Source organism: Dromiciops gliroides, chromosome 2 (assembly GCF_019393635.1).
Source record: "Dromiciops gliroides isolate mDroGli1 chromosome 2, mDroGli1.pri, whole genome shotgun sequence".
Taxonomy (NCBI): Eukaryota; Metazoa; Chordata; class Mammalia; order Microbiotheria; family Microbiotheriidae; genus Dromiciops; species Dromiciops gliroides.
The window spans coordinates 9,708,056-9,732,688 of record NC_057862.1 but is presented as its reverse complement, the minus strand read 5'-3'; the positions used below and the strand labels follow the sequence as shown (position 1 = coordinate 9,732,688).

Below are 24,633 nucleotides of genomic sequence, written 5' to 3'. Positions count from 1 at the left end.
AGATTGTATGCGGACATAGATGTGATCTAAAATCCCAAAGGGTGAACTTTGGACCGTACTCTTTTAACAAAGGGATCTTTGGCCAGGCAGCCCTACTGAGTGAGAGGTAGGGCTGTGGCAATCCAGAAGCAATGGCCTAAGGGCACTGAGAAGCAGCTGTAAGATGGGTGGAAGAGAGAACTTTCTAAGGAGAGCCCTCCCAGAGGAGAATGAGCGGCTTCCAGAGGTGGAGGGTGCCTCTTCTTCAGGAAGAGTCTCACCAGCAACTTTGTGGTTACATTGTTTTTTTGTTTGTTTGTTTTGTTTTGTTTTTAGTGAGGCAGTTGGGGTTAAGTGACTTGCCCAGGGTCACACAGCTAGTAAGTGTTAAGTGTCTGAGGCTAGATTTGAATCCAGGTACTCCTGACTCCAGGGCCAGTGCTCTATTCACTGTGCTGCCCCCAACTTTGTGGTTACCTCGTAAAGGGGATTCTGGTTCAAGGATAGGTTGGACCAAATTGTCCCTTAATTCCTGTCCATCTTGAAGGGCCTGCTTTTCTGTGGAATGGACTAGATCAGCTAAAACGATTCTTTGAAGACTACACCTTGGTCTTGTTGCTTAATAGGGTTCCCTTCTCCTTACTGTTTAGTGCAGGACCCGGGCTCAGAACTCACTTCAAAAGTCATGGCTGATTGAAACTTGAGAAGTGAATGAGCGCAGCAGAAAGTAGCAAGGTCTTGGCCCAAGTTTGGACTTAGTAAGCCCTAAAGCCCCCAGACTCTTTGAGACCAGAAGAGCCTTTTTTCTAGCTTTCTTCTCCACAAGCATGTGCTGAGCACAGTGCCTAAGCACATAGTAGGCTCTTAACAAATGTGTGCGAGACTAGGTATAGTGAGTCTTCCTGTTCCCCATCGCTAAATGTTCAACCAAAAGGATGCAGTTATTTATGTAATTTAAAAAGAAAACAGGTAACATTATTGCAATGGAGTCCAATTCCTCATGCCAAGACGAATTGGTATTAAGCATATTTGAAAATACAAAGATGTGGATAATCCTGAGATTCTTTTGCTGCAGGGAAGGAGTGTGCAGATGTGCCCTAGAATCACAGACGCTCTGGGGCAGAAGGAACTTCATTCGGTCTAATCCATTCCTGAACAAAGAATCCTCTACAATGTCTCCAATAACAGGTGGCTTTTGATTGAAAGGGTGTGTGTGGTGGGGGCAGGGGAGGGCAGGGAGGCAGGGAGGCAGGGAAGAGGGCTGGGGTGAGCCAGACAGAACCTCCTGACACTGCAAGGCCATTTGGGCATTGCCCTCTTTAGGACATTATGCCCTTAGCTAAAGCCAGAGTCCAACCCTTGGAAAGATTTACCCAGTGCTCCTGGTTCTGCCTTCAGGGGCCAACCAGAGTCAGTCCACATCATTAACCACATGGAAGGGACCTGTCCTATGACCGTGGGGCATGGTGGACACCAGGGAACTCCTCCGGGAGGCACGTGATTCCAGGATGTCATGGGCTCCACTTAGATGAGTCGGATGTGGAGACCTTTGGGTAATGGAGACTCAGTAGAGTTTGGGAGAGGTCGGTGGGACTCATGAAGGTGATTCGACAGCCATCACTCATTCTCCGTTAGAAGCACTTTATTTGGTATCACTGGGTCTGAAGTGGAATCCTGGCCCTGCCAATTATTACCTGAGTCACCTTGGGCAAGTCACTTCACCTTTAAGCCTCAGTGTCCCTATCTGTAAAGTGAGAGTATCGCACAGATGGCATCTGGCTTCTCTTTTAGCTCTTGGGCTGGGCCCCAGGTCATGCTGTATTTCACTATTTTAAATCTGCTTCATGGCTGCCTTTTTCTTTTACACAAGCCTTTCCAGGACATTTCCTTCTATTATTCTCCTCAACCCCCAGCCCCACTACACTTCTTCTTCTTCTTCTTTTTTTTTTTTTGGGGGGCAGTTGGGGTTAAGTGACTTGCCCAGGGCCACACAGCTAGAAAGTGTTAAGTGCCTGAGGCTGGATTTGAACTCAGGTCTTCCTAAATCCAGGGCCGGTGCTCTATCCACTGTGCCACCCAGCTGCCCCCCTACACTTTTAACTAAGGAAAATGATATCACCATGTCTAGATGAGGCCATGTAAGTAACACTCTGCTCTAATAGTCTTCCCTCTCTCCATGGAAAGGAAAGCTATGCCCATCAATCCGGAAGCATTTACTAAATGCTATGTGGCAGGGACCGTGCCTGGCTGTGGGGACACCAAACCAAATTTGCAAATCTCTGCTAGGGAGTTCACATTTCTATTAGGGGAGACACCATAGGTCCCTGTTAGTGTATCCAAGATGGATACAAACGGTTATTTGATTGCTGAGGGCTGGGAAGGAGGTCCCAACTCCTATAGGAGGCAGTATTACAAATGGGCTGTTCTCCATGATCATTGTTGGTTTGCTAATTATTCAGAGTCTGATTGCTTTTTTTTTTTTTTTTTTTTTTTTTTTTTAGTGAGGCAATTGGGGTTAAGTGACTTGCCCAGGGTCACACAGCTAGTAAGTGTCAAGTGTCTGAGGCCGGATTTGAACTCAGGTACTCCTGAATCCAGGGCCGGTGCTTTATCCACTGCGCCACCTAGCTGCCCCCTGATTGCTTTTTTATTACTATATTTCTTTAAGCAGAGATGGAAGCCCAGCCCCCTCACCTTACAAGTTGTGCATTGTCATGTGGTTTACGAGGTAGCAACTTCATCTTTCTCCAGTCCAGAAATTCATGAAGACTTGTAAACGGGTCCTGACTGATAGAGCACTTATCAATATCATTCCAGACTTCTACTCCAACCAATACTATTCGAATGTTCAGTGGTCTGTAGAACTAAAGAAATTGGACAAGCTATTAGATGACAGTTTGTGAAAATTCCCTTTCACAGCAAATTTGTAAAAACACTTCTCTACAATCCACTCACCTCCATTCCATTCCTCACATTTTTACCCTCTGCAACCTGGGTTCTGTCCATACCATTCTACTTGCCCAAATAGCTCTCTCTAAGGTGACCAAGCTGGGCAGCTAGGTGGCACAGTGGATAGAGCAGTGGGCCTGGAGCCAGGAAGACTCATCTTCATGAGTTCAAATCTGGCCTCAGATACTTACTAGCTGTGTAACCCTGGGCAAGTCACTAACCCATTTGCCTCAGTTTCCTCATCTGTAAAATGAGCTGGAGAAGGAAATGACATACCCCTCCAGTATCTTTGCCAAGAAAACCCCAGATGGGGTCATGGAGTCAGACAGGACTGAAAAAAACAACTGAATGACAAAAAGGTGATCAGTCACCAACAGGTCCAACCCAATGCCATTAGCTCTAATTCTCAGAGCTCCTCCAAGCTCCTACAATTGTATCAGTTGCCTCCTGGAGCTCTCTCATTGCTCTTCTCTCCTCGCTCGCCTCTATTGATCTCATCCTCCCTTTCGGGCCCTGTCACTTCTTTCCTTGGCTACTCCATACTTCCTAATTTGCCTCCTCAGTTGCATCCTTCCCTCTCTCCCATTCCTTCTTTCCAGAGTGCCCAAACTCTGGTTCCGATGAGGTCTCTCCCCGAATGAAGATGTTCAGTGACTCCCTATTCCCTACATACAAACTCCCTTGGGTGTTTCTGAGGTCCTCCCATAATCTGCCTCCAAGCGCCCTTTCCCAGATTGATGTCATTGCTTCCTCTTTCCCCACCATTCCCTTCTTCTACATTCCCTCCACTTGGACTCATAGCTGTCCCCTCCTCTTACCAGGCACTCTCTGGCCTCTGCTAATCTCTGGGGCAGTGGCATGGACTGGGGCTTAGGAAGACCAGGATTCCTGTTTTGCCTCTGACATTAATTGGGTGACCTTGGGTGAATCCCTCACCTCTCTCACCATCATTCAGTCCCCTGTAAAAGGAGCAGGGGGAGGGGCAGACAAAATGGCCTTTCAGGTCCTTCTAACTCTGAACCAAGGAGCTTATGAAAACACATCTCATCTTGCTCCCCATTTCTAATCCTCTTTTCCTATAATATTGGAGTCTAATGAATATTTACAGTGCACTGAGGCATAGACAATAGACAGTCCACAAATGTTGTGGATTAACTCCATGTCACAGCCATTCATCGTTTTACCACTAGATTGGGATGCTTTGCCCTTGCTTCATTTGGAATAAAAATCACAGCCCAGCAAAAGGCTGTTGGTCCATGTCCACAAGAGGAAAAAAGCAAGGAGCAGATTGATGAGTCAGAGCCCTTTTCCCTAATGTCAAGGTTAATCTTCTGTTTGCTCGGGGAGAAGAAAGAAGGTTTCCCCTCCGAGTAAATGGAGCTTCGGAATTCACTGCTCACATTTGACATTTCTCAGCAGGGTCCTGAGCCTGCACAACTTCGCCTATCCTGACTCCTATCAGTGTTAAATGAACACAGGGCTCTTTGCACTTCATGACAAGATCCCAGATGCCCACGACCTTGCAGGTTGTTCTTTCAGATGACAGGTCCCTCAGCTGGTGTCCGGTCTGAGCCCGAGGTTGAGGATGGCCAGAAAGGACTAGAGCATCCCTGATGTTCAAGGCGGGCAGGGGTGCATGCATGGCTTCCAGGTGTTCCTGGGCATCAGGAAGAGAGCAGTGCTGGCCAGGGGAGTGGAGGTGATTGGGCACTGGCCTGGATGTAGTAAAGGAAGGAGGGATGGCCGTGGAAGTCTCCATTACAAGAGTCAGATTGGCTGAGAGCACCCTGGAGACTGTGGGGTATGTGAGTTCATATATATATAGAGAGAACACAAGAGGGCCCAGGGAATGGGAGGGGAGAGAGTCAGGTTCTCCCACTGTCTGTGGGTGTCTGGGTTCGAGTCACCCTCCAGACCAGTGACAAAGATCTCACATGAGACAGGCCCAGCCCTCTGCCAGCCTGCCAGCACTATAGAGACATTAGCTATTCTCGCTGTCATTGTTACCAGAGAAGGAGGGAGACCACTGTGAGCAGCTCTTCATGGGATCCAGTCCTGGGCCCTTATCTGAGTGGGCATTGTCTAGGAGGTTCCTGGGCCTCTTGGGAAGAAGCATCCTCAGTGGACCCACAATGGCTTAGGCAATAGGAGGTGAAGGGAGGGGAGGTGAGGAGAGGGGAGCGAGTGCTTTGCCATCCATCCCCTTGTCGCCACAGATCATTTTCCCCTGTTTTTCAGAGAACTGCAGGAGTTATCGTGGTAAAAGAGCCGTTAAATCATCTTGTCCTTCCCAATGCTTGTAAAACGAAGCCGGTGACTTTCAGAGGATGCTGCCCTTCCTAAGGTGCATAATGGGTCCCTAGGTAAGCCCCTTCTGATGGCCAAGCTCAAGTCAGGTCCTGAAAAGTGGTCAGTCTCTGAGCCCAGGGCTGGAGCTGCCTCAGGTTCCTATGTCTGGTACCCAGCCTAGTCAAGGGCAGAAAGCTTATTGCAAGCATGGCCACAAGGCAGCTGGGGGCAGTGGTGAGAGGACTGGACCTGGCATCAGGAAGATGCAAGTGGAAATCCTGCCCCAGACCCTAGTGAGCTGGGTGAGCCCAGGCAACTCACTCAACATCAGTTTCCTCATTTGGAAAATATAGACAACCCTGGCACTCTCCTCACAGGATCAAATGAGCTAGAATATCTAAAAAGCACTTTGGCCATCTTAAAGTTCCATAAAAATGCTACTGTTATTATTATTATTATTATTATTATTATTATTATTACATCTTCCCATCATTCATCATGACTCTTGAAGCAAGGGGCAGGTGGTGGGTGGGTGGGGGATGGCTGAATATCTCAGTGCCCACCCACTTCCCAGCATGTGTGTCCTCCCCCTCATGTTCTTGGCAGTTATCTAGGGAGTGTCACCAGACAAAAAAGAATGAGCCTCCACCCACGCCCACACTGATAAGTGGTTACAGAAGCCCATAGGAGGTCCCAGTAGGGGAAATATACAGATGCAGGGGCAGAAGATCATAGACTTAGAACTGGAGGGGCCTTTGTAGGCCATCTTGGCCAACTTCTCTATTTTTACTGTTGAGGAAATTGAGGACCAGAGAGGCAAATAACTTGCCCAAGGTCACACAGGTAATAGAGGGCATATGATCATAAGTCAGAGGAACGATTCCATTAGAATGGCATCTCCTGGAGGGTTTTTGCTTTTCTTTGTATCCCCACACCTAGCACTTAATACAATGCTTGGTACAGAGTAAACATTCAGCAAATCTTTGTTGTTTGGTTGGCTAACAACACCAGGGCTGGTTCTTCATCACTGAAGTCTTGTCCTCCATGTTCCTGAGGTGTCTCTTTGCCAGCCCTTGGCCCAGCTTCCCCAGCCCTTGTTCTGCTCTAGGTCTTGCTCCTCCAGAGCCCGGAAGGTGACCATCTCAGGGTGACTGAGGGCTCCATGCCCAGGGGGGCAATGGAGATCTGGGCACAGCATTCCAAGTCAGGGATGTCTGAAATCCAATTCTGATTTCACTCTCTATATCCTCCTCTGTACAGAGCAGATAACATGCCCCACAGGTCATGTCAGGATTAATTAATTTGTTGATATCTATAAAGAGCTCATTTTTTCTATCTCTCAGTGTCAGGAGGACTTTCATACTGATGACGGGATTACCCATTTCTATAGATTCCTGCTCTTAAGTGTAGGGGAGTCTGGGGCAGAGGGTAGAGGACTAGTCTGGGGGTTCTTCCTCTGACACATCCTATCTCTGTGACCTTCTTCAGAGAAGGTACCAACCTGCACTGGCAGAGGGAAAGCCTTTATGTGGGAGATCCCCATATCCATGAAATCCCCAAACCTGTTCTGGCTCAGTATCTATATGGCTTTAATCATCACCTCTATGGAAAAGTCTCTCCAGTGTGCCCCCTGCATCTGCAAGCCCCTTCCCTAAGATCTAGAGCTAGCATCCTTGGGCATCAACAATGGCCATTTGAAAGAGGTCGTCCTCAAGTTCAGCCTCAAAGGGAGAGATGAAGATGGAAAGCATTGGAGTGAGGGGGTGGGGACATGGGTGCGCACAGTCTATGCAAAGACATGGAGGTAGGAGCTAGAACGTCCTGTGGGGGAAGAAGGCGAAGAAAGGGACTAGGGCACTTTGGCAGGAACCCAGAGTGCAGGGGGAGGAGCAATGCACCATTAGCCTGGAAAGTCAGGATGGAACAAGATTGGGGCATACATTCGTTGCCAAAACCCAAGAGGCAGTGGGAAGTCACTACAGCTCCTCTGATCTGATCACCTCCAGGCTTTAGGAGGCTCATATTGGTGTGACGGTGTCAGTGATGCGTGGGATGGGAGAGTGCTTTAGGGAGGGAGACCAGTTAGGAGAGCACTGCAATGGTCCAACTCCCTTATTTTGTTGATGAGAAAATTGGTCAATATAGGCTGTCTCCAAGCATCCATTTCAATTGCAATTACCCATAAATCCCAATTCTTCCTCTGCTTTCCCAAGGAGAGAATGTGTGCAGCACACTTTATCCACCTTTAAGGACTATATAAACATCAGAGACTATTATCCTAGACATTATTGAGGAAGAGGTAACATTCCTGTCACCCCCTGGGCTGGCGCCCACAAAGGGCAGTCCTAATTGGGGTCGAGGTTCCAGCAGTCCCTGGGTCTGGGGTGTTGTCTGGGCAGAAATGAAAGATTGTCCAGCTGCTGCATTCCATTAGCCTGGGACACTGGCCTCAAGAAGAGGCAGACAATCGGCACTAGATGAGCTCCTTTAGGCTGGGAACTGAAGAAGAATCCCACATGGGAATGGAAATACTTGGAAAATTTAGAGGATTTGAAGATAACTGTTATCAGCATTACATCAACAAGTTGGAGCCAGAGCCACAGATTCCCAGACGCTGCTTGGTGGTAACTCATCAACTGAATGTCTAAGCTGCCAGTTACAGACCCTGAAGCTAACAAGGCAAATCATAGCCCAGCCATGCTGTATGACTGTGGCCAAGTCACTTGACCTCTGTGGGCCTCAGTTTCCTAATGGGTAAAATGAAAGAGTTGGATATGATGACCTGTAAAGGTCTTCCTGGTCTTGATTCATGACCCCATGATCTGGGTCTGCCTGTCCTGTGAGAGTCTTGTCTATGATTCCCAAGTATCTTTCTCGGTGGCTCCACCAGACATACAGAGCACCTTTCAGATCTCTTGACAATGAACAAGGGAATAAATGAATCTCACTGACTCCCATCAGTTATCCCTCATCTGGTCACCTGACAAGTCCACCTTGCTTCTGACTAGCCAGCTCTTGGATGACCCCCTTCACATGACTCATCATTAGTCACATTTTGAAGCCTGCTCATGCTTCCTTTGGGCCCCTCTACTGTCTGACAACTTTAATACAGAGACTGACCCTCTTTGGAGAATGTGGCATTCTTTAGGTTGGTCACCTCAACCCTGAGATTAGAGGTTAAGAAGACATCACCTTATTGAGGGGTAACTCGTCAGCCCCTCCCTCACCTGATGATCACCAATGTAATTTAACCAGGACACAAAACTCTCCTTTTTACAGCAGGGGTTCTTAATTTGTGTGTGTGGCCTGGGTCCCTTTGCAGGCCTGATGAAGGTTATGTACTGCCACTCAGAATCATGTTTTTAAATAGTCACAGACCATTGTGGTGAAGAACCCCTTGGTTTTAAGAATCTAAATGTCTGAGAAGTATAAATATTAAGGTGATTGTTTTTGACTCAAAGGAAAACCTCTGACATTCTAGTCATGGGCCCACTGATGTAGAGCCAGAGATTATTTTGTTCAATCCCACCACTTTACAATGAAATGATTGAAAACCAGAGAGGGAAGTGTCCTACTCCAGGTCACAGAGGGAATGTGCCAGGGGTGAGATTTGAACTCAGGTGTTTGGCTCCAAATGCAATGTTTTATTCATTCACAAAGCTGCTTCTCCTTATTTGGAGTATCATCATCTTGGCCACTGTTTCACTGCTTGGTAATTCTGTCTGGGATTTTCTTTCTTCCATCCCATACCAGGTGATATAAAGCTTAACCCGTCCAAGGAGCCAATGTGTCTGAGTTACTATGTTCCTGTTCTTCATGGATTTTTTTTGCTGTAACCCCTGAGTGGCATGATGTCTGGCATATAGTAAGTGCTTAATACTTGCTTATTTCCTTTGTTCCTTCCTTCCTCCAAATTGCTGTGTTTGCAATAGTAACATCTGGAACATTCCATGGCATTTCCATTGCTGGCATTTAATATGACCGTGAGTATGCAAGATCAGTCTACCCAGAGAGGCTGATAATTTCCTTCCATGCCTTGCTTTATAATTCAGGTAGCATCCAGGAAGTAAATGGTGGTGATTCTCCATGGATACATAGGCTTATCTGATAGACACTCCTCAGGTGTGGATAACTGAGAGAATCAGTAATCCTATCTTTATCGAAAAGAAGATGAGAAGACAGAGTCCATCTAAGACTTAGAGATAAGACCCAGGAGAGTTCCCCAGGACCAGAGAAATTAAGTGACTTGCTTAGGGCTATGAACCAGTAAAAGTCAGAGATCGAATTTGAACCCACTATACCTTGTGGCATCCATAGGAAAGGCTAACTCTAACAGCATCACGAGCTGCTAATAAATCTCTACTTGCTTGTCCCCTCTCATAAACCTATGTCCAGATACAATAAAGAGTATTATTTAAAAAAATACGAGCAGCTAGGTATGAAATATTAGCCATCACAGCTTTATCTAATTCAGAGTTTACTTCCCAGACCTAACCCTGTCTTATCTTAAGGCCAGAATTCTTGAGGCTTTCACTGAGTCTGAATCTAGGAAGAATGGATGCTTTGAAAAGTTCAGATTGGCATCCTCCTTCCCATGACCTTTTCACAAAACATGTCACTCTCTTTTACTCCCCTGAAATTCTTTGGTCTATGAGCAGATGCAGATCAGCAGATCAGGCTGAGTTCAGGGATGCAGTGATGTCTGTTCTTGGTTTATCTGATGAGGAGATTAGTTTCAGGTCTTACCTAGGATTTCCACATTAACATTTATGAGGCCATAAAATAACACATCTCCTCTTATGTTCCTGGACTCCTACTGTAATTAAAAATAAACTATTTTTTGAATTTTCACAACTATTGATTATTTTTTCTTTTTTCCCTTTTTCCATTAAAGTACCAACAAATCTGTTTACTCATTCCTAACATACTGATTGTTCTGGGTGTAGGAGTTACTTTGCATAAAATAGCTAAAATGTACCCTGTAACCAGCCTTGGCCTTCCAACAGTTTCTAATATATTTTAACCCTCCAGTGACTAGTTGCTAATTCTCTAAAGGGCTGCCTTGTTTCATGTCTCAGGGCATTTTGAAATGCAAGTTCAGTAGAGGAAGAGTGTTTAAATAAATTTAGACCAGAGTTTCCTGATCCAAAGCACCGTATGTCTCCAACACAAACATTTTATTTTCTCCTAACTCCAGATCCAACCATCTTTTTACTACACACCATGACTCTGTTGTATGAAGCAGTGTAAAGGAGCCTTCTACCCAAGGGTTCCCACTGCTGATGGACCAATGGATATGTAGCAGGAGAATGGACTGAAGGGGTCTCACATACCCCTAGAACAGTAAACTGGTTTTGGTGTTCCCTAAAGTCTTTACTTGCCAGGATTTCAGGTTTGGACTAAGTAAGCAAAATGCTTGCCTTGTTAATAATAGGAAAAACTCTGAATCAGCTCAACCTCATCCTCAAACATTTATATAACTTCCAAGAGCTAATTATATCCACAAGGACTCACCTTATCCACATGATTGGCAATCTCTATTAAACGCTGCTTAACTTTCTCCACATCTTTTCCTTGTCTCTGAAACTTAAAAAGTAAAGTCAATGTTAGCAATAAGATTAGTCAAACAGTGTTTCTGAGGACTCTGGAGTGATGAGCATGGGTTTTGGGGAGGGCAGGTACAGGAATCACATAGGAAGATGAGGAATGGAGAGATCATACTCTGTGTCACTGAAGGGAGAACGCACACCAAGGAATTCATGGGTCCACTGCAGGAAGATTTTCCTACTTCTGTATAATTAAGTTATTCACAGAATGCAATGAGAGTTAAGCTAGCATCAGCCATCAACTTCCATTTCATTTTTCTTAAATAAATGAACCCAAGTAGAGAGTACAGACACTGAGGAAACCTTTCTGCTGTCCGTGGTGCTACTGTCTCAGATGATTATTTGATGTGGTTTTTTGCTAATGCTCTTCAACTGTTGTGAAAGAATTAAATAACCCATGTGTTTACATGCCTCCAAATCCCTTTCTCCAATTTCCTCATGGGAGTTTGGCCATGAACTTACCTCACGATTGTCTGCCACAATCACAAGCTCCACATACTTCGTTGTCTTCAGTGTTTCTCGTTTGCGCTGCCAAAAAATTTAATACATTTAACTTTTCTTTTTTTGGTTCAACTCCCTCATTTTAGTTATTGATTCTGTGATTGACTTTTTAATGAACAAAAATTGATTTTCTCTCCCTCTCATCTCGTATCCTATTGCAAAAGAAAATAAGGGAAACAAAATCCTTTTAACAAATATGTATGTTCGAGAAGACATACACACATTGTCCATGAAAGTTACCTTTTCTGAAATCCTGTCATGAGTGTGAGTCATCTCCCATTGTTATCTCAGACAGTTACACCATCATGAAGGTTTCTGTCTTGGATGGCTCTCCCACTATGAGTGATGGCCACTCAACTATATATTATTATAGGGCGCTGAACCTGAAGTCAGCAACACTTGAGTTCATATCAGACCTAAGATACTTGCTAGCTGTGTGATCCTCGGCAAGTCACTTAGACTGTTTACCTCAGTTTTTTCAACTGGAAAATGGGAATAATAATAGTATCCACCTCATAGGGTTGTCATGAGGAGCAAAGGAGATAAAATTTGTAAAGTGCTTTGCAAACCTTAAAGTGCTAGATAAAATCTTGTCATTGTTTATTTTTGTCATCATCATTATTATTATGGAAACCAAGGCAACAAAAGTATGCTGTGTTTCACCTCTCATCCCAGTTGAATATAAGCTCTCTGAGGGTAGGGACAACTTAATCTTTTTCTTTGTGTGGAGCAGGGCCTTGCACATAGTAGCATCTTTTGTTTTTGTTTTTGTTTTGTTTTTTTGTGGGGCAAGAGGGTTAAGTGACTTGCCCAGGGTCACACAGCTAGTACGTGTCAAGTGTCTGAGGCTAGATTTGAACTCAGCTCCTTCTGAATCCAGGGCTGGTGCTTTATCTACTGCACCACCTAGCTGCCCCTACACATAGTAACATCTTTATTAAAGTTTGTTTGAAGGGGATGGAGCTGAGAACACCTCAAGGGTTATTTGGTTGCCTCTTACTGAGGAGGTCACAGACAGAATTAGGGAAAGAGTGGGGGTGCTTTTTGGGAAGTCATGCTCTGAGATAGTGGCAAAACTGGGATGAGAAGATTCTTGAGGGCACCTCCAGTTCTAATTCTCGTACCCGGGGCTGCTATCTCTCACTGTGTATCACACATGGCTAAAGCTTATAAAGGGGATGTGCCCTCTTTGGCTTCTGAAGGGGGGAAGAGCTAATTTTATGGGTCATAGGGCATGGATTTAAAGCAAGACAGCACCTTAGAGGAATCTCCTTCAATAGCCTCATTTTGCAGATAAGGTAACTGAGGCCCATACAATAATTTCCCAAGGTTATAGGAAGGAACTAGCAAAGTCAGGATTTGAACCCAGGTCCTCTGAATTTGGATCTGGTGCTCTCCCCTTGATACCCCACCATATCTTGTGAAATTCTGGAAGATTCACATGAGGGAGAACAGATTCAAGACAGTTTTCATTCTGGGCCCCAGAAGGAATGACAAAGTGATGAACTGGAGACAGAGTTATTATGATAACCAGAGGAGAAAGGGCAAGCTTAGGAATGTGTCCTCTTATCAGCTAGGGAGATGCAGAAGGAAAAGCAGAAAGAACAATAAGAAATGGTTGAGAGAAAAGCGGGTCTGAGCTCCGAGTTGACCTTCCTCCTCACTTCTACCTTTCAAGGTCAAAAAGGGCACAGGAGGGTCATGTGTTCTGGGAAGTTGTTGTTCAGTCATGTCTGACTCTTTGTGATCCTATTTGGGGTTTTCTCGGCAAAGATCCTGGAGTAGTTTGTCATTTCCTTCTCCAGTTCATTTTACAGATGAGGAAACTGAGGCCAACAGGGTGAAGTGACTTGTCCAGCGTCACAAACTAGTAAATGTCTAAGGCTGGATTTTAATTCAGGTCCACTGCACCACCTAGCTGGGAAGAGAACATGGGTAAGAAGAATATGTGAACACACTGGACTTAGAGCGAGATCCAGCTCAGGGAGCCAAGGAGCAAATTGCCTCCCACAGAACTTAGTGCTTCTGAACCAGTAGAATGGAAATTCCTTGAGGGTGGGGACTGGTTTGCTTTTGTGCCTGGAATGTGACAGGTGCTTACTAAATGCTTGTTGGTTGTTTGACTGACTTATCTAAGCTCCTTGAAGACGGGACTATCTCATTTTTATCTTTATATTCTCAGCAGCCAGTCTATGCCTGGCATACAGTAAGAGCTTAATAAATGCTTATTGGACCAGATTGAATTGATGATTCTCCCAGTTGAATCCAAGACTCTCTTCCTCCTCAAGGAATCCTAAAGTCAGCTTCAGGGGGATGAAGGGGAGCCTTTCTTGGAGGGTGGTCTCAAAGCACAAACCCTGAGAACCCCAAACAAAGCATCCTGTTTCAGTAACAAAAGCCCTGGAAGGAAATGTGGGTCCAAACTGCACTTGGGAATCTCAGACCCAAGACTTGGGGTTTATGAGTTGAACTGGATACAACATTTCCCATTGAAAATTTGCCTATTGTAACCACCACTCTTTGAGACAAAAGGAAAACAAATGACTAAAGCATGATTCCAATCAGAGTTCCAGTCATAGAGCCTGCAGGGAACTTTTTTTTGTTGTTGTTTAAAAAAATATTCCCATTAGCACAGGATCTTTCTAACAGACTTAAAAAAATATCTGTGTCCTAGGTCCTAGGAGTATTCCTCTGGGTCACGCAGCTGTGCTGAGTCATGAACTTGAGTTTCCTAGAAGGAAATCTGCAGTTTGGGTAGAGGGAAGGAACGGACATTTCCTGTCCTTCCAGGATCTGTGACACCACTGGCTTGGGCATCCCTTCCACCAAAGCAGGTTGCCACTCCTTTCTGATTTAGCAGATAGTCTTTGAAAGTTAATGTGTTTTTTTAAAAGGCAAAAACAAAGAAAGAAAATGATCTCCTGAGGCCAACCTGGTACTTAGCCTTTCCAGTCCCTGGATAACAGACTTGCAGTCCATCCCCTGCCAGAGCTTATTGGAACCTGACCCCTGACTACTGAAGAACTGGGCCCACTAAACCAAGTAAATCTCCACTAGCTGTGCAATCTCAGTCCCTCCATGAATGCAGCTCGTCACTTACCTGAGCCACTGTTATCCATATCTTCCATTAAGGAGCCTCCTAATATTGTCAGGGCTTTCCTGACAACTTTTTTTTTTTTTTGATGAGGCAATTGGGGTTAAGTGACTTGCCCAGGGTCACACAGCGAGTAAGTGTCAAGTGGCTGAGACTGGATTTGAACTCAGGTCCTCCTGACTCCAGGGCCAGTGCTTTATCCACTGCGCCATCTATCTACCCCCTTCCTGACAACTTATGAAAGCACTTCCACTAAAATCAGGATAAAGTTACCAACCTGGAACTTAAAAACCATGTTTTGAACACAGCAGGGCTGCTAGTGGGGTTGGCCTACAGATCACAAAAACTGTGACCTACCTGGAATCTCCTTAGGAGCATTCTCATTTTGTGACTCTTGTTGCCCAATAACCTGCCAACAAAATTTATCAAATGCCTACTATGTCCCATGTACTGTACTGGGGATACAAAGACTTCTGGCAGTCTTTATTCTTAAATCCAATCCATTACAGCCAACTTAATTCCATAAAGAAGGGGGCTCCACCCAAAGCACGAGTCCCCCCACTCCCTCGGTTCTCCTGGGATCCTAGGGTCTCCCCACTAGGCAATCCCTTATTTTTACCATGTGACCAGCCCATCTTCACTTATAATCCTACTCTGGGATTACAAACACTCTCATGTAAAACAAGCCTTTGGGATGTGATGTTTCCATTTTAAATATTTATGTCAAGGACCTAAGACTTCATCAGTGAGGCCAGTCTATGTACTTGCACAGGAGGCCACCATGCCGTGCTCAGGGCACCATTGTCCTAGGTTGCCTGGATGATAGATATGCAGGCTGCTGCCAGGCCTGAACTCAACATGTTTCCATCTTGGTATAGCTTGCCTAAGATCAGGCAAGGCCTTCCAGAGGTCAGGTTCTCCCCTATGGCACAGAGAGGCATCAGAGGTGGATTTCCATGGGTTCTCTCTTGAAAACATGGCACTAAAATACTCTGGCATGTTGTGACATGGAGAAAGCCTCCAGTATGTGGTGTGAACCCTCCATTGCCAATGAACGGCAGGGCACAGGCAAGAACTGCAGGATAGAAGGAGCACACGAGTTGCAATCTGCATAGCTGGAGGAACATCTGAATCACTGAGTTCATAGGCCCGTGGAGATTATTTGAGAATTCAAGGGCTAAGGTCAGTTGATTTGCTTTTAATCCATAGGCTATTCACTGAACTATCAAAACTGTATTGAAAGTCACATTAGAAGTGACCCAGTCAGGGTTAAAGACCCTTTTGTTTTTCTAATCTTCCTGAGAGTAACCCAGCCCTGGCCCTGGCCAACTGAACACAGAGGGGACCGTTCTCGAGAGAACAAGCTGACAATGAATATCATTTTCTCGCTCTGCAATTTTCAGAAAGATCTGAATTTTGTTATGAATTCATGGAATTGAGGGCTTGGGAGAAACGCCCAACCACATAATCACTAAAAGCTGTGAATGAGGGGTAAGTTGATGAGGACTGATGGCTCTCCCCACAGCTGTCCAAAGAGAGTGATTTAAGTTGTGTCTACACCATCCCCAAACATCTGGACTGCTCAGTGAAAATCAATCAAACTGGTTATCTGATGATGTGGACCGAGATGATAACAACACCACCACCACCACCACCACCACACACACACACACACACACACACACACACACACACACACACACACACACACACACACACACACACACACACACACACACCCACCCTCCAACTGGCTGTTGGACTTCAAATCTCACTTTAAGGCTATACCAGCCCAAACCCACGCTCATGAAGTGCAGCCCAACATCAGGAAGAAAGGAAGGGGTGATGGGCATGTCACCCTCTTGCGTGGTCAGCACACCACGGAGGGCTGTGGTTACTTCTGGGGGCCTGATCTCAAGAGGGATGTGTAGATGTAGCACAGTGTGCAGGGCAGGGCCACCACCATGGCCAAGGGCTTTCTCATCACATACTAAGGGCCATTTGGAGGACCTGGGAACCTTTAGCCTGGAGGACAGGAGCCTTGGGAGGGACATGAGAGACATATTCATGTATCTCAAGGCTTCAGGGGGAAGAGGGATCTGACTTTTCTTCTGACCCCTTGTGTGACTTTAAATAAGGATTCTGGGCCACCATTTTCTCATCTGTAGAATGAGACGGTTGGACTAGGAGACAGAGGCAGCTTGGTGGTGCAGTGGATGGAGAACCAGACCTGGAGCAAGGAAGACTTGAGTTCAAGTCTGACCTCAAACACTCCCTCGATGTGTGACCCTGGGCAAGTTACTTAACTTCTCTTTGCCTCAGTTTCTCCATCTTTAAAATAGGGATGGTAGGAGAATCTGCCTACCAGGAACGTGGTGAGGGTCACACATTTGCAAGGTGCTTTGTAAACCTGGTGATATTTGAAGGCTATTGGTATTTCTATTATATTAATAATTATTATATTGCCTCTGAGGATCCTTTAAGCTCTCTCAAGAGAGACCTAGGACTCTCTGCTCCTATAACCTGTGGTGGTCATGACAGAAAATGCAATGTGGCTGGACCAAGTCCTCTGGCTCCCAAGCTTGTTCGTGCTCTTGTGAGCTCTCAGCTCCCTGGGTGTAACAAAGGGTGGGGGGAGTTGTCCCATCAAGCTCAGCTCCTTCCCAGGCCTCTTGTGCCACCAACCCTGGGAGATTCTTAGCTCCTGCAGGGCGAGTGGCTTCTGTCTTTTTATTCCAAGCAAGGAGCACAGTCACTGGCACATTGGAGATCCTTAAGCACTGCTAGTGGCTCGACCCCAAATTTGTAGATGAGGGAACTGAGGCTTGACAGGACCAAGTGACCTACCCCACTCACAGAGTTAGCATTAGGACCCAGATCTTTCTAAAGGGCCAGGGACATAGGTTGGGAGCTGGGGAGGACCTCAGAGCCCATCTCTTCTAACTGAGAAGGATCTGGCCACTGGAAAGCAACTTTGGGACCTTCTGGCCGTGATGCGTTTCCTCATGCCCATCCTGGCAAAGAAGCTGCTTGTGAAGGCTGGCAAAGAACTAGAGGCATCACGATTAGAAAGTGGAGGTGGCTGGTTCCCATAGCCTAGAAGAACAATTAGCAATTCCATAAATCAAGGTTTAGTTTACCTTTCTGTAATGAAGAAAAGGAATTTATCTGTGCCTTGATTAAGAACAAATTGATTGAACCTGAGTCCTTGCTAATAAATGCTAAATGGATGAAATCCAAGCACATGATTCTTCATTAAGCATAGGAAGGAGGCCTGTGATTTCATTGGTCCTTCCAGGGTAGAAAACTCCCTCTACCAGCGTAGATCGCACCTTCTCTTCAGACTAGATTCTTACAGAGTTGTCTGGAGAGCCGGGAGGTTGAGCACCTGGTCCCAGCCACGCAGGTAGCATGTGGCAGACACCGTATTGCCTGGATCTGAAGCCAGGTCCTCCTGGGTCAAGGCTGGCTCCAGTCACTAAGCCACAGCTGCCTCTTTGTTAAGAGCAATGGAGGGATCGATGGAAGCCGACAGAGCTTGCTTCCAAGAGGCTCCTGGTCTGAGCTGACAATGGCAATGGAAGGTTTTCTGGTGGTTGAATTTCTTAATTGTTCTCCTCTGCTCTAGATCCCATTAGAGCTTCAGAAACCACAAAAGCAACAACAGCAGCTGCAGCAACAACCACCCACAGTATGGTGGTGTAAGCCCTGGAGCTGAAAGCAGAGGGTCTGGGTGCAAATCTTTCCTTTCCTGCTCACTAGGCCACTTTGGGCAAGTCATTTTACTTGGCCGGGCCTCAGTTTCCTCATCTGTAAAATGAAGGGATTGACGTAGATGGCTTCTATGGCCTTTCCAGAACTAGATCCTAGGTCTTATGAAAAGAAGCTAGGGGATAAAGCACCGGCCTTGGATTCAGGAGGACCTGAGTTCAGATCCAGCCTCAGACACTTGACACTCACTAGCTGCGTGACCCTGGGCAAGTCACTTAACCCTCATTGCCCTGCCGAAGAAGAAGAAGAAGAAGAAGAAGAAGAAGAAGAAGAAGAAGAAGAAGAAGAAGAAGAAGAAGAAGAAGAAGAAGAAGAAGAAGAAGAAGAAGAAGAAGAAGAAGCAGAAGCAGCAGCAGTAGCAGCAGCAGCAGCTAGGTTTGACCCAGGGTTTCAGCATTTGAGCAAAGCTCATTTGGGCCTGTCCCTGTCCTGATGCACCTAGAAATCTAAATGGTTTTGGAATTGGCAGTGACTTATGCATAATTATGGAGGGTGCAAATAACCCCCCAAACAATGCATAATCCCAAAGTAATTTATACTTGTCTTTGGAAGGCATCGTATGATGTGTTTTTGCAACAGGAGATTTACTTTCTTAATTATATTTCACTTAGGCTAATATTAAAATTATCTCAGATTCCTAAACACAACCCAAATGACAGGGGGTAGGGTGGCAAAGGGAGTGGAGGAGGAGTCGCCCCAAAGCAAGCTGGGGGATGTGAGAAGTGAGACTGGAAGGAAAACCGCAGATGGTGAGGGAGAGAACTGTTGACTCTGCATTTGGGTCTCTGTCCAAACACTCCCCCAGATAGCAGGAGGCACAAACCCTTTTAAAAATGACAAACAACTGCTGAAGGGTGTTTCGGAGAGGGAGGGCCCATGTATTATTCAGGCAGCTTCGCAAAGAAAATTCTGCCTGTAATGAACATGGCCAGAGGACGCTGGGATGGGGGTGGGGTTGTAGTATTTGCCTGACACAAATGCTGTTGGGGCCTCAGAGCCTCCAGGTCAGTTTCTATGGCTGGTACAACATGGGAGTCAGTAGCTGGTGGGTGATCATCGAGATCATCCCTTGATGCCTCATCATTTGTGCAGGTGGCTTTGGGCCTCCACCCACAGAATCCAATGTCTCCCAGGTCATACCAAGGGAGAAGGACTTCCAGTATGGAATGAAGCTGTTTCCCAAGAGCCAGACATCTAGCTAATTTGGAGACACACATGTCCAGCAGGCTGGCTTCCCTGTGATATTCTGGAAGGGAGCCCTAGCAACTCATGAAGACCAGGAGGGGCTAGGGGCAGCTAGGTGGTGCAGTGGGTAAAGCACCGGCCCTAGATTCAGGAGTACCTGAGTTCAAATCCAGCCTCAGACACTTGACACTTACTAGCTGTGTGACCCTGGGCAAGTCACTTAACCCCCACTGCCCTGCAAAAAAAAAAAAAAAGACTAGGAGGGGTTGTGACCTGCCTTGGTGGAGGAAGAGCAAATAGAGATGATGTCAAAGGTCTGCTAAACATGGCCACTCATGTCAAGGACCATAAAGGATCTGTTGGGCAGCCTCATTCCTTGTGATTATCTGAAATAATCCTTTACAGAATCTTTATCCATGCATCCCATGCTTGATTTGGAAATCATTCCTTTGAACACAATTTCCATTAGAAAGATGTCAAGAACATTTTCTCTTCTATAAAATCAATCACAATTGATATGGTCTTAGAGTAAAATATTGAGAGCTCAGTAAAACTGCACGTGCTGTTTCCCTATTTCAATTGAAAGGTTCATTTATATTTCAATATATGTTGTTAGCAAAATAATGTCACCATTAAATCCACCCTAATCTTTATGCAAATCGAAATGATTTAGGAAAAATTCCTGGGATGGACCTAGTTCTTGCAAACTGAGAGTGCTAAGCAGAGTTCATTACAAAAATGAAAAGGTGGTTGGCATGTGCTGAAGACCAGTCAAGATGTCTTCTTGAAACTGCCAAATAGTTGAGTATTGTCTATGGTGTCATTGCACAGGAAGCTCTTCTGGATATTTGGAGCTGGAAGGGGACTCAGAAGGCACAAACCCAACCCTCTCATTTTGCAGTTGAGAAAACTGAGACCTGGAGTGGGGGTGGGAGTTTAAGTGACTCAGTTGAACCATGCTGCTGTGGAGTTAGAGGACCCAGCTTTGAATCTTAGCTCGCTTACTCATAGGTCTGGAGTTGGAAGGGACCCCAGAGGTCATTTAGCCCAACTTCTCATTTATAGATAAGAAAACTGGGGTTCAGGGGGCCGAGTCTCGGCCAATGTTACACACAATAGTAAACATCAGATGTGGGATTTCTACCCAGGTTCTGTCTCTAAATCCAGTGTTCCCATGCAACCCCCCCAAATTTCTATGAAGCAGTCATGTGCAAGGCCCTGGGGGTACATAGAGAAATTTTTAAAAGCGCCAGTCCTCAAGAGTTCAGTTCTGCTGGGAGGAGATAACATGTAAGCAAAGATGGATAATTGGAGCAGAGAGAGTGATTGCAAATAAAACAACAGAAAACCTCTCACAGGGCATTGCACTTGAGCTAAACCTTGAAGGAAGCAATAAGTCTAAGAGGTAGAAGTTAGGAGGAAGGGCATTCCAGGCATGGGGAACAGTCTGTACAAACCCTTAGAGGTGGGAAATATATGGCGATGGGTCCAAGAGAGGACTCTCCTCCTAGTAGGGCTGTGAAAAACACCCAACACTCTCAATACAAGAAATTCCATTTAACAGTTACAGGTTGGGATTTGGTGAATCTGTGCCCTCAGGCCCAGAACAGAGGATCAATCAATCAGCCAACAAATATTTATCAAGTATACCATGTGAGTTTAGAAGGACAAAAAAGAAACAGCCTCTGTCCCCAGAAACTGTATATTCTACTGAAAGAAGGAATAACAGAAAGAAGGAAATTGGGTGTCCATATCACGCAGGCAGAGTCTCACAATGTGCAGGACTGAACAATGTCTCTTTGTTGTGGCTTGCTATTTGGGCACCGTGAGCTCATCAGATGCAAACCAGCAACACGTAAATTCTTCCAGGCAGATTTTGTTTTTGTTCTCTTGGCTTTTGTATCCTCTGTGCCTAGGCAGTGTTCAGCACATACTGGAGTAGGCGCTTGAGAAATACTTTTGGAAATGGATTGAATTGAAGAGTGTAGACACAGCCCCAGTTTTCCCACCCCTCAGGAAAAAGAAATGGATTTTCCTCCTACCCTCCTTGTAAACGTGTGAGGGGACCACTGCTCGCCATCCGCCATCCTTCCTGAGATGTTGAGATACTGCTGTCCACAGGCCCCCCAGGCTGTTTTCAGAGTCTCTGCTGGCTGGAGCTTGTGTTGGCCTGCAGCATCCTTCAATGGTTCCAAGATGTAGGCTTGGCTTCCTAAGAGAAGAAGTCCCCTGTTGAAAAAGAAATAGTTAACAGACTAGAACTTCTTTAGAGTGTGTGTCTTTCTCTTTGTAGCCATTATCATATTTATGGCTTGGGGTGAAAGTGAATATGATCATTCATGCTCTCTTGAAAGAGAGCACTTTATTCTTTAGATGGATCTACTTTGCCATCTCCCTCTGAACCCAATTCCCAGGTCTCTTGCCCCTGGGTACAGCACTGCACACTAACATAGCCCTTGAGGTGCTGAAGCTTTCAAGGGGGCTCTAACAGAGGATAAGTTCATGCCCTCCAAAAACTGGGCAAAACTGAGCCACCATACTCTACCAACAATGGCATCTCTTTATGTATCTAAGGAATTACAGAAGAGCTGCTTGGAGGGAGCCAAAGGAGACAGAGATGTTTGAATTAGGAAGTTCTGAAACATGGAAGAAGACAGTCTTGGGGCCCCTTTGGGAAGAAGCTTTCTTTCCTGGAGAAAGTCTGGTGGGAAAAGTCTCTCCTAGCCCCAAAGTGATTGATCAACCAATCAATCAATTAATGAAGTCATCCATCAAGCATTTATGAAGTACTTACTATGTTTAAGGGACTCTGCTAGGCACTGGTGATAGAGACCTAATGAAATCACTCCTGACCTCAAGGAGTTTACAATTTAGCCAGGGGAGACAACCTGTGCTCATCCAGGGAGTTACAGAAGAGAAATGAAGTAATTTGGGGGTGGGGAGGTGGAGGGCACTGCCCAAGTATCTATGGACCATCAGAAAGACCAGACCACAGCAGGTCATAGAGTCATAACCTTTTACAGATGAGGAAACTGAGGTCCAGAGAGTGAGGTGATTTGCCCAAGGTCACAGAGGTAGAAACGTCAGAGGTAATATTTGAATCTAGGTCTTTTGACTTCATAGCCAGCACTCTTCACATTGAATCAATCTGTCTTTTATAGAAGACTTGTGGAAGTGTCATGGGGTGCAGAGCACCCCAGAATTTCTCTGGGGCACACCGAGGAATCTTCTCCTTGAGAAACTAAACCAGAGGACAGATAACGCCTAGAGAGATAAGCTGAACCAAATGGGACTGAGCTAGTTTGGGATTCCTACCCTTCATTCTGGTCTCCCTTACCCTGGGGAGATAAGTTTGGGTGTGGCTTCGGCCTTTGTGTTCTGAAGAGGGATCTGTAGCCACCCCTCACCCAATTCCTTTAGTCACTACCAGTGGGGGATGGTCCTCCACTGCTCACCCAATTCCCCCAGCTACCACCAGTGGGGGATGGTCCTCTCTCACTAAAGGAACTTTTCACGGGCAGATGGTCCACCCCCATCAGTCCTCTATAAAAGTACCTTCCGGTCTCCTGTTCAAGGAGATTTGGTACCTCTGAGCCATGTGCTTTGTGCCAAATCTCCCCATGAAATGTCCAAGGATTTCTTTCATGGTTTCCCTCCCCCCACCCTTCCCTTCCCTTGGCCCTAAATAAATTATCACCTTGTTCTAACTACATTTTGTGTGCAAGAGGGTGTAATTCTTTAAAGAGGAATTCCCAAGAACCCCAAACTGTACCCCATTTTCCCACCATATCAGAAGGACATGGACCAGACTCACACAGGCTGAGAGGGCATAGATGGGCTGTGTCTCGTAGAGTGGATGAGTTCCCACACCCATGAAGCATTGTAAATTGACCTTAACACTGAGATCCAGGGCAGACTTCAAGACTTTAGTCCTTCCATAACCTCACTGATGCAGCTCCCTCTCCACTGGAGAATGGAACATGACTTGCAGCTTCCTTCCATGTGTGGACCTTCCTCATTAGAATGTGAGCTCCTTGAGAGCAGGGACTGACTTTTAAATGTGTAACCCTAGTGTTTGGTTGGGAATTAACTTAATAGCAAGCTGAGCTACGCCTAATACATGCCTTATTGATTCATTCATCCACATCTTTGCCTCCAGTGTGGACTGTTGGCCATATTCTCTCATAAATGCTCCACAGGATCTCTGCCCAGTGGCCTGCAGACTTTCCGCCAGGTCTTTGGCCACTCTCCTACAGCTGCCAAGCTATCTACCTGTTCTCTCACTCTCTCTCATCCCATTATCTTCCCCTTCTTCTTTCCTGACCATATATTTCCTGGATGATCTTTTTTTTAAACAATGCTACTTGCTTGTAAGTCATGGCTGGTGAGTCATGAAAGAGAGAACATAGAAAGGAAGCATAAATTGCAAGATGAAAATGACTGTGAAATTCTTTGTCTGTCGTGAGGATGTTGGATAGCATTTCCTCTTTGGCTGTGCCATATGTCTGAGAGCTTCGAGGCTGAAGGGCAAATGAGAGGCAAAAATATCAGCCTAAGTCCAGCTACCCCCACCCCCAACCCCTTAAGTGCAAGGTAATTAGATGATTTTACTTAATAGTCTTTTCATGGTCTTGAAGGCAAGATTTTTCTCAAGAGAAACTGCAATTTAGATAGCAGTAAATTAACATGATTAAGAAAAGAGTTTGCCAGAGTTAAGTCCTTTTTCTTTGTCAAATGTAGGGAAAGTATCTTGTATAATAATGGATTTCTCTTTCTGAAGAGATTCCTTGCTTCCAGCTTGGGGGGTGGTTTGTTGTGTGTGAGGATTGGGAGATGGCCATGAGGAGGGTAAGGAACAGGAACTGGGAAGGTGATTTGGAGGAGGGGTCTGGCATTGTGGAGAAGGCTGGGGTCAGAATTGGGGGAGGGGATTTTGTATGACTTGGAGGAGAAGAAAGCGCAGAAGGAAGCTCAAGCAGAAGGGCTTAAGGAGAAGGGACAGGAGGAGAAGACAGTCACTGAGGGGGTGACGAGGAGAAGGTAGTTCATAAGACACACTCAATAAGCAAGGAAGAGTTAGTATGTCTATGGAAAGAAAATGGGGAGAGGTCGGCCAGTTGTAATGAAGACTGGAGGATGACAACCAGAGATGAAGGCCCACTTCATGCTCCAAGCAGCCAGCCCCAGTAGTTCTCTGTGGGTAGAAGGCAAAGGACCAAGGTGATGGAGGAAGCTAAAAGGGTAAACAGATCACCTATC

The 24,633-nt window shown here is 45.7% G+C and overlaps 1 protein-coding gene across 1 annotated transcript in view; it reads right to left on the bottom strand.

The window, feature by feature from the left end:
• ADAM12 (ADAM metallopeptidase domain 12) overlaps positions 1-24,633 on the bottom strand; it is a 364,014-nt gene that overhangs the window by 110,436 nt on the left and 228,945 nt on the right. The window contains exons 6-9 of the mRNA XM_043988643.1: positions 21,417-21,603; positions 11,286-11,351; positions 10,732-10,803; positions 2,674-2,843 (exon numbers count right to left, since the gene is read on the bottom strand). Coding sequence (XP_043844578.1) covers positions 2,674-2,843; positions 10,732-10,803; positions 11,286-11,351; positions 21,417-21,603 — 495 coding nt within the window. The remainder of the gene's footprint in view (positions 1-2,673; positions 2,844-10,731; positions 10,804-11,285; positions 11,352-21,416; positions 21,604-24,633) is intronic.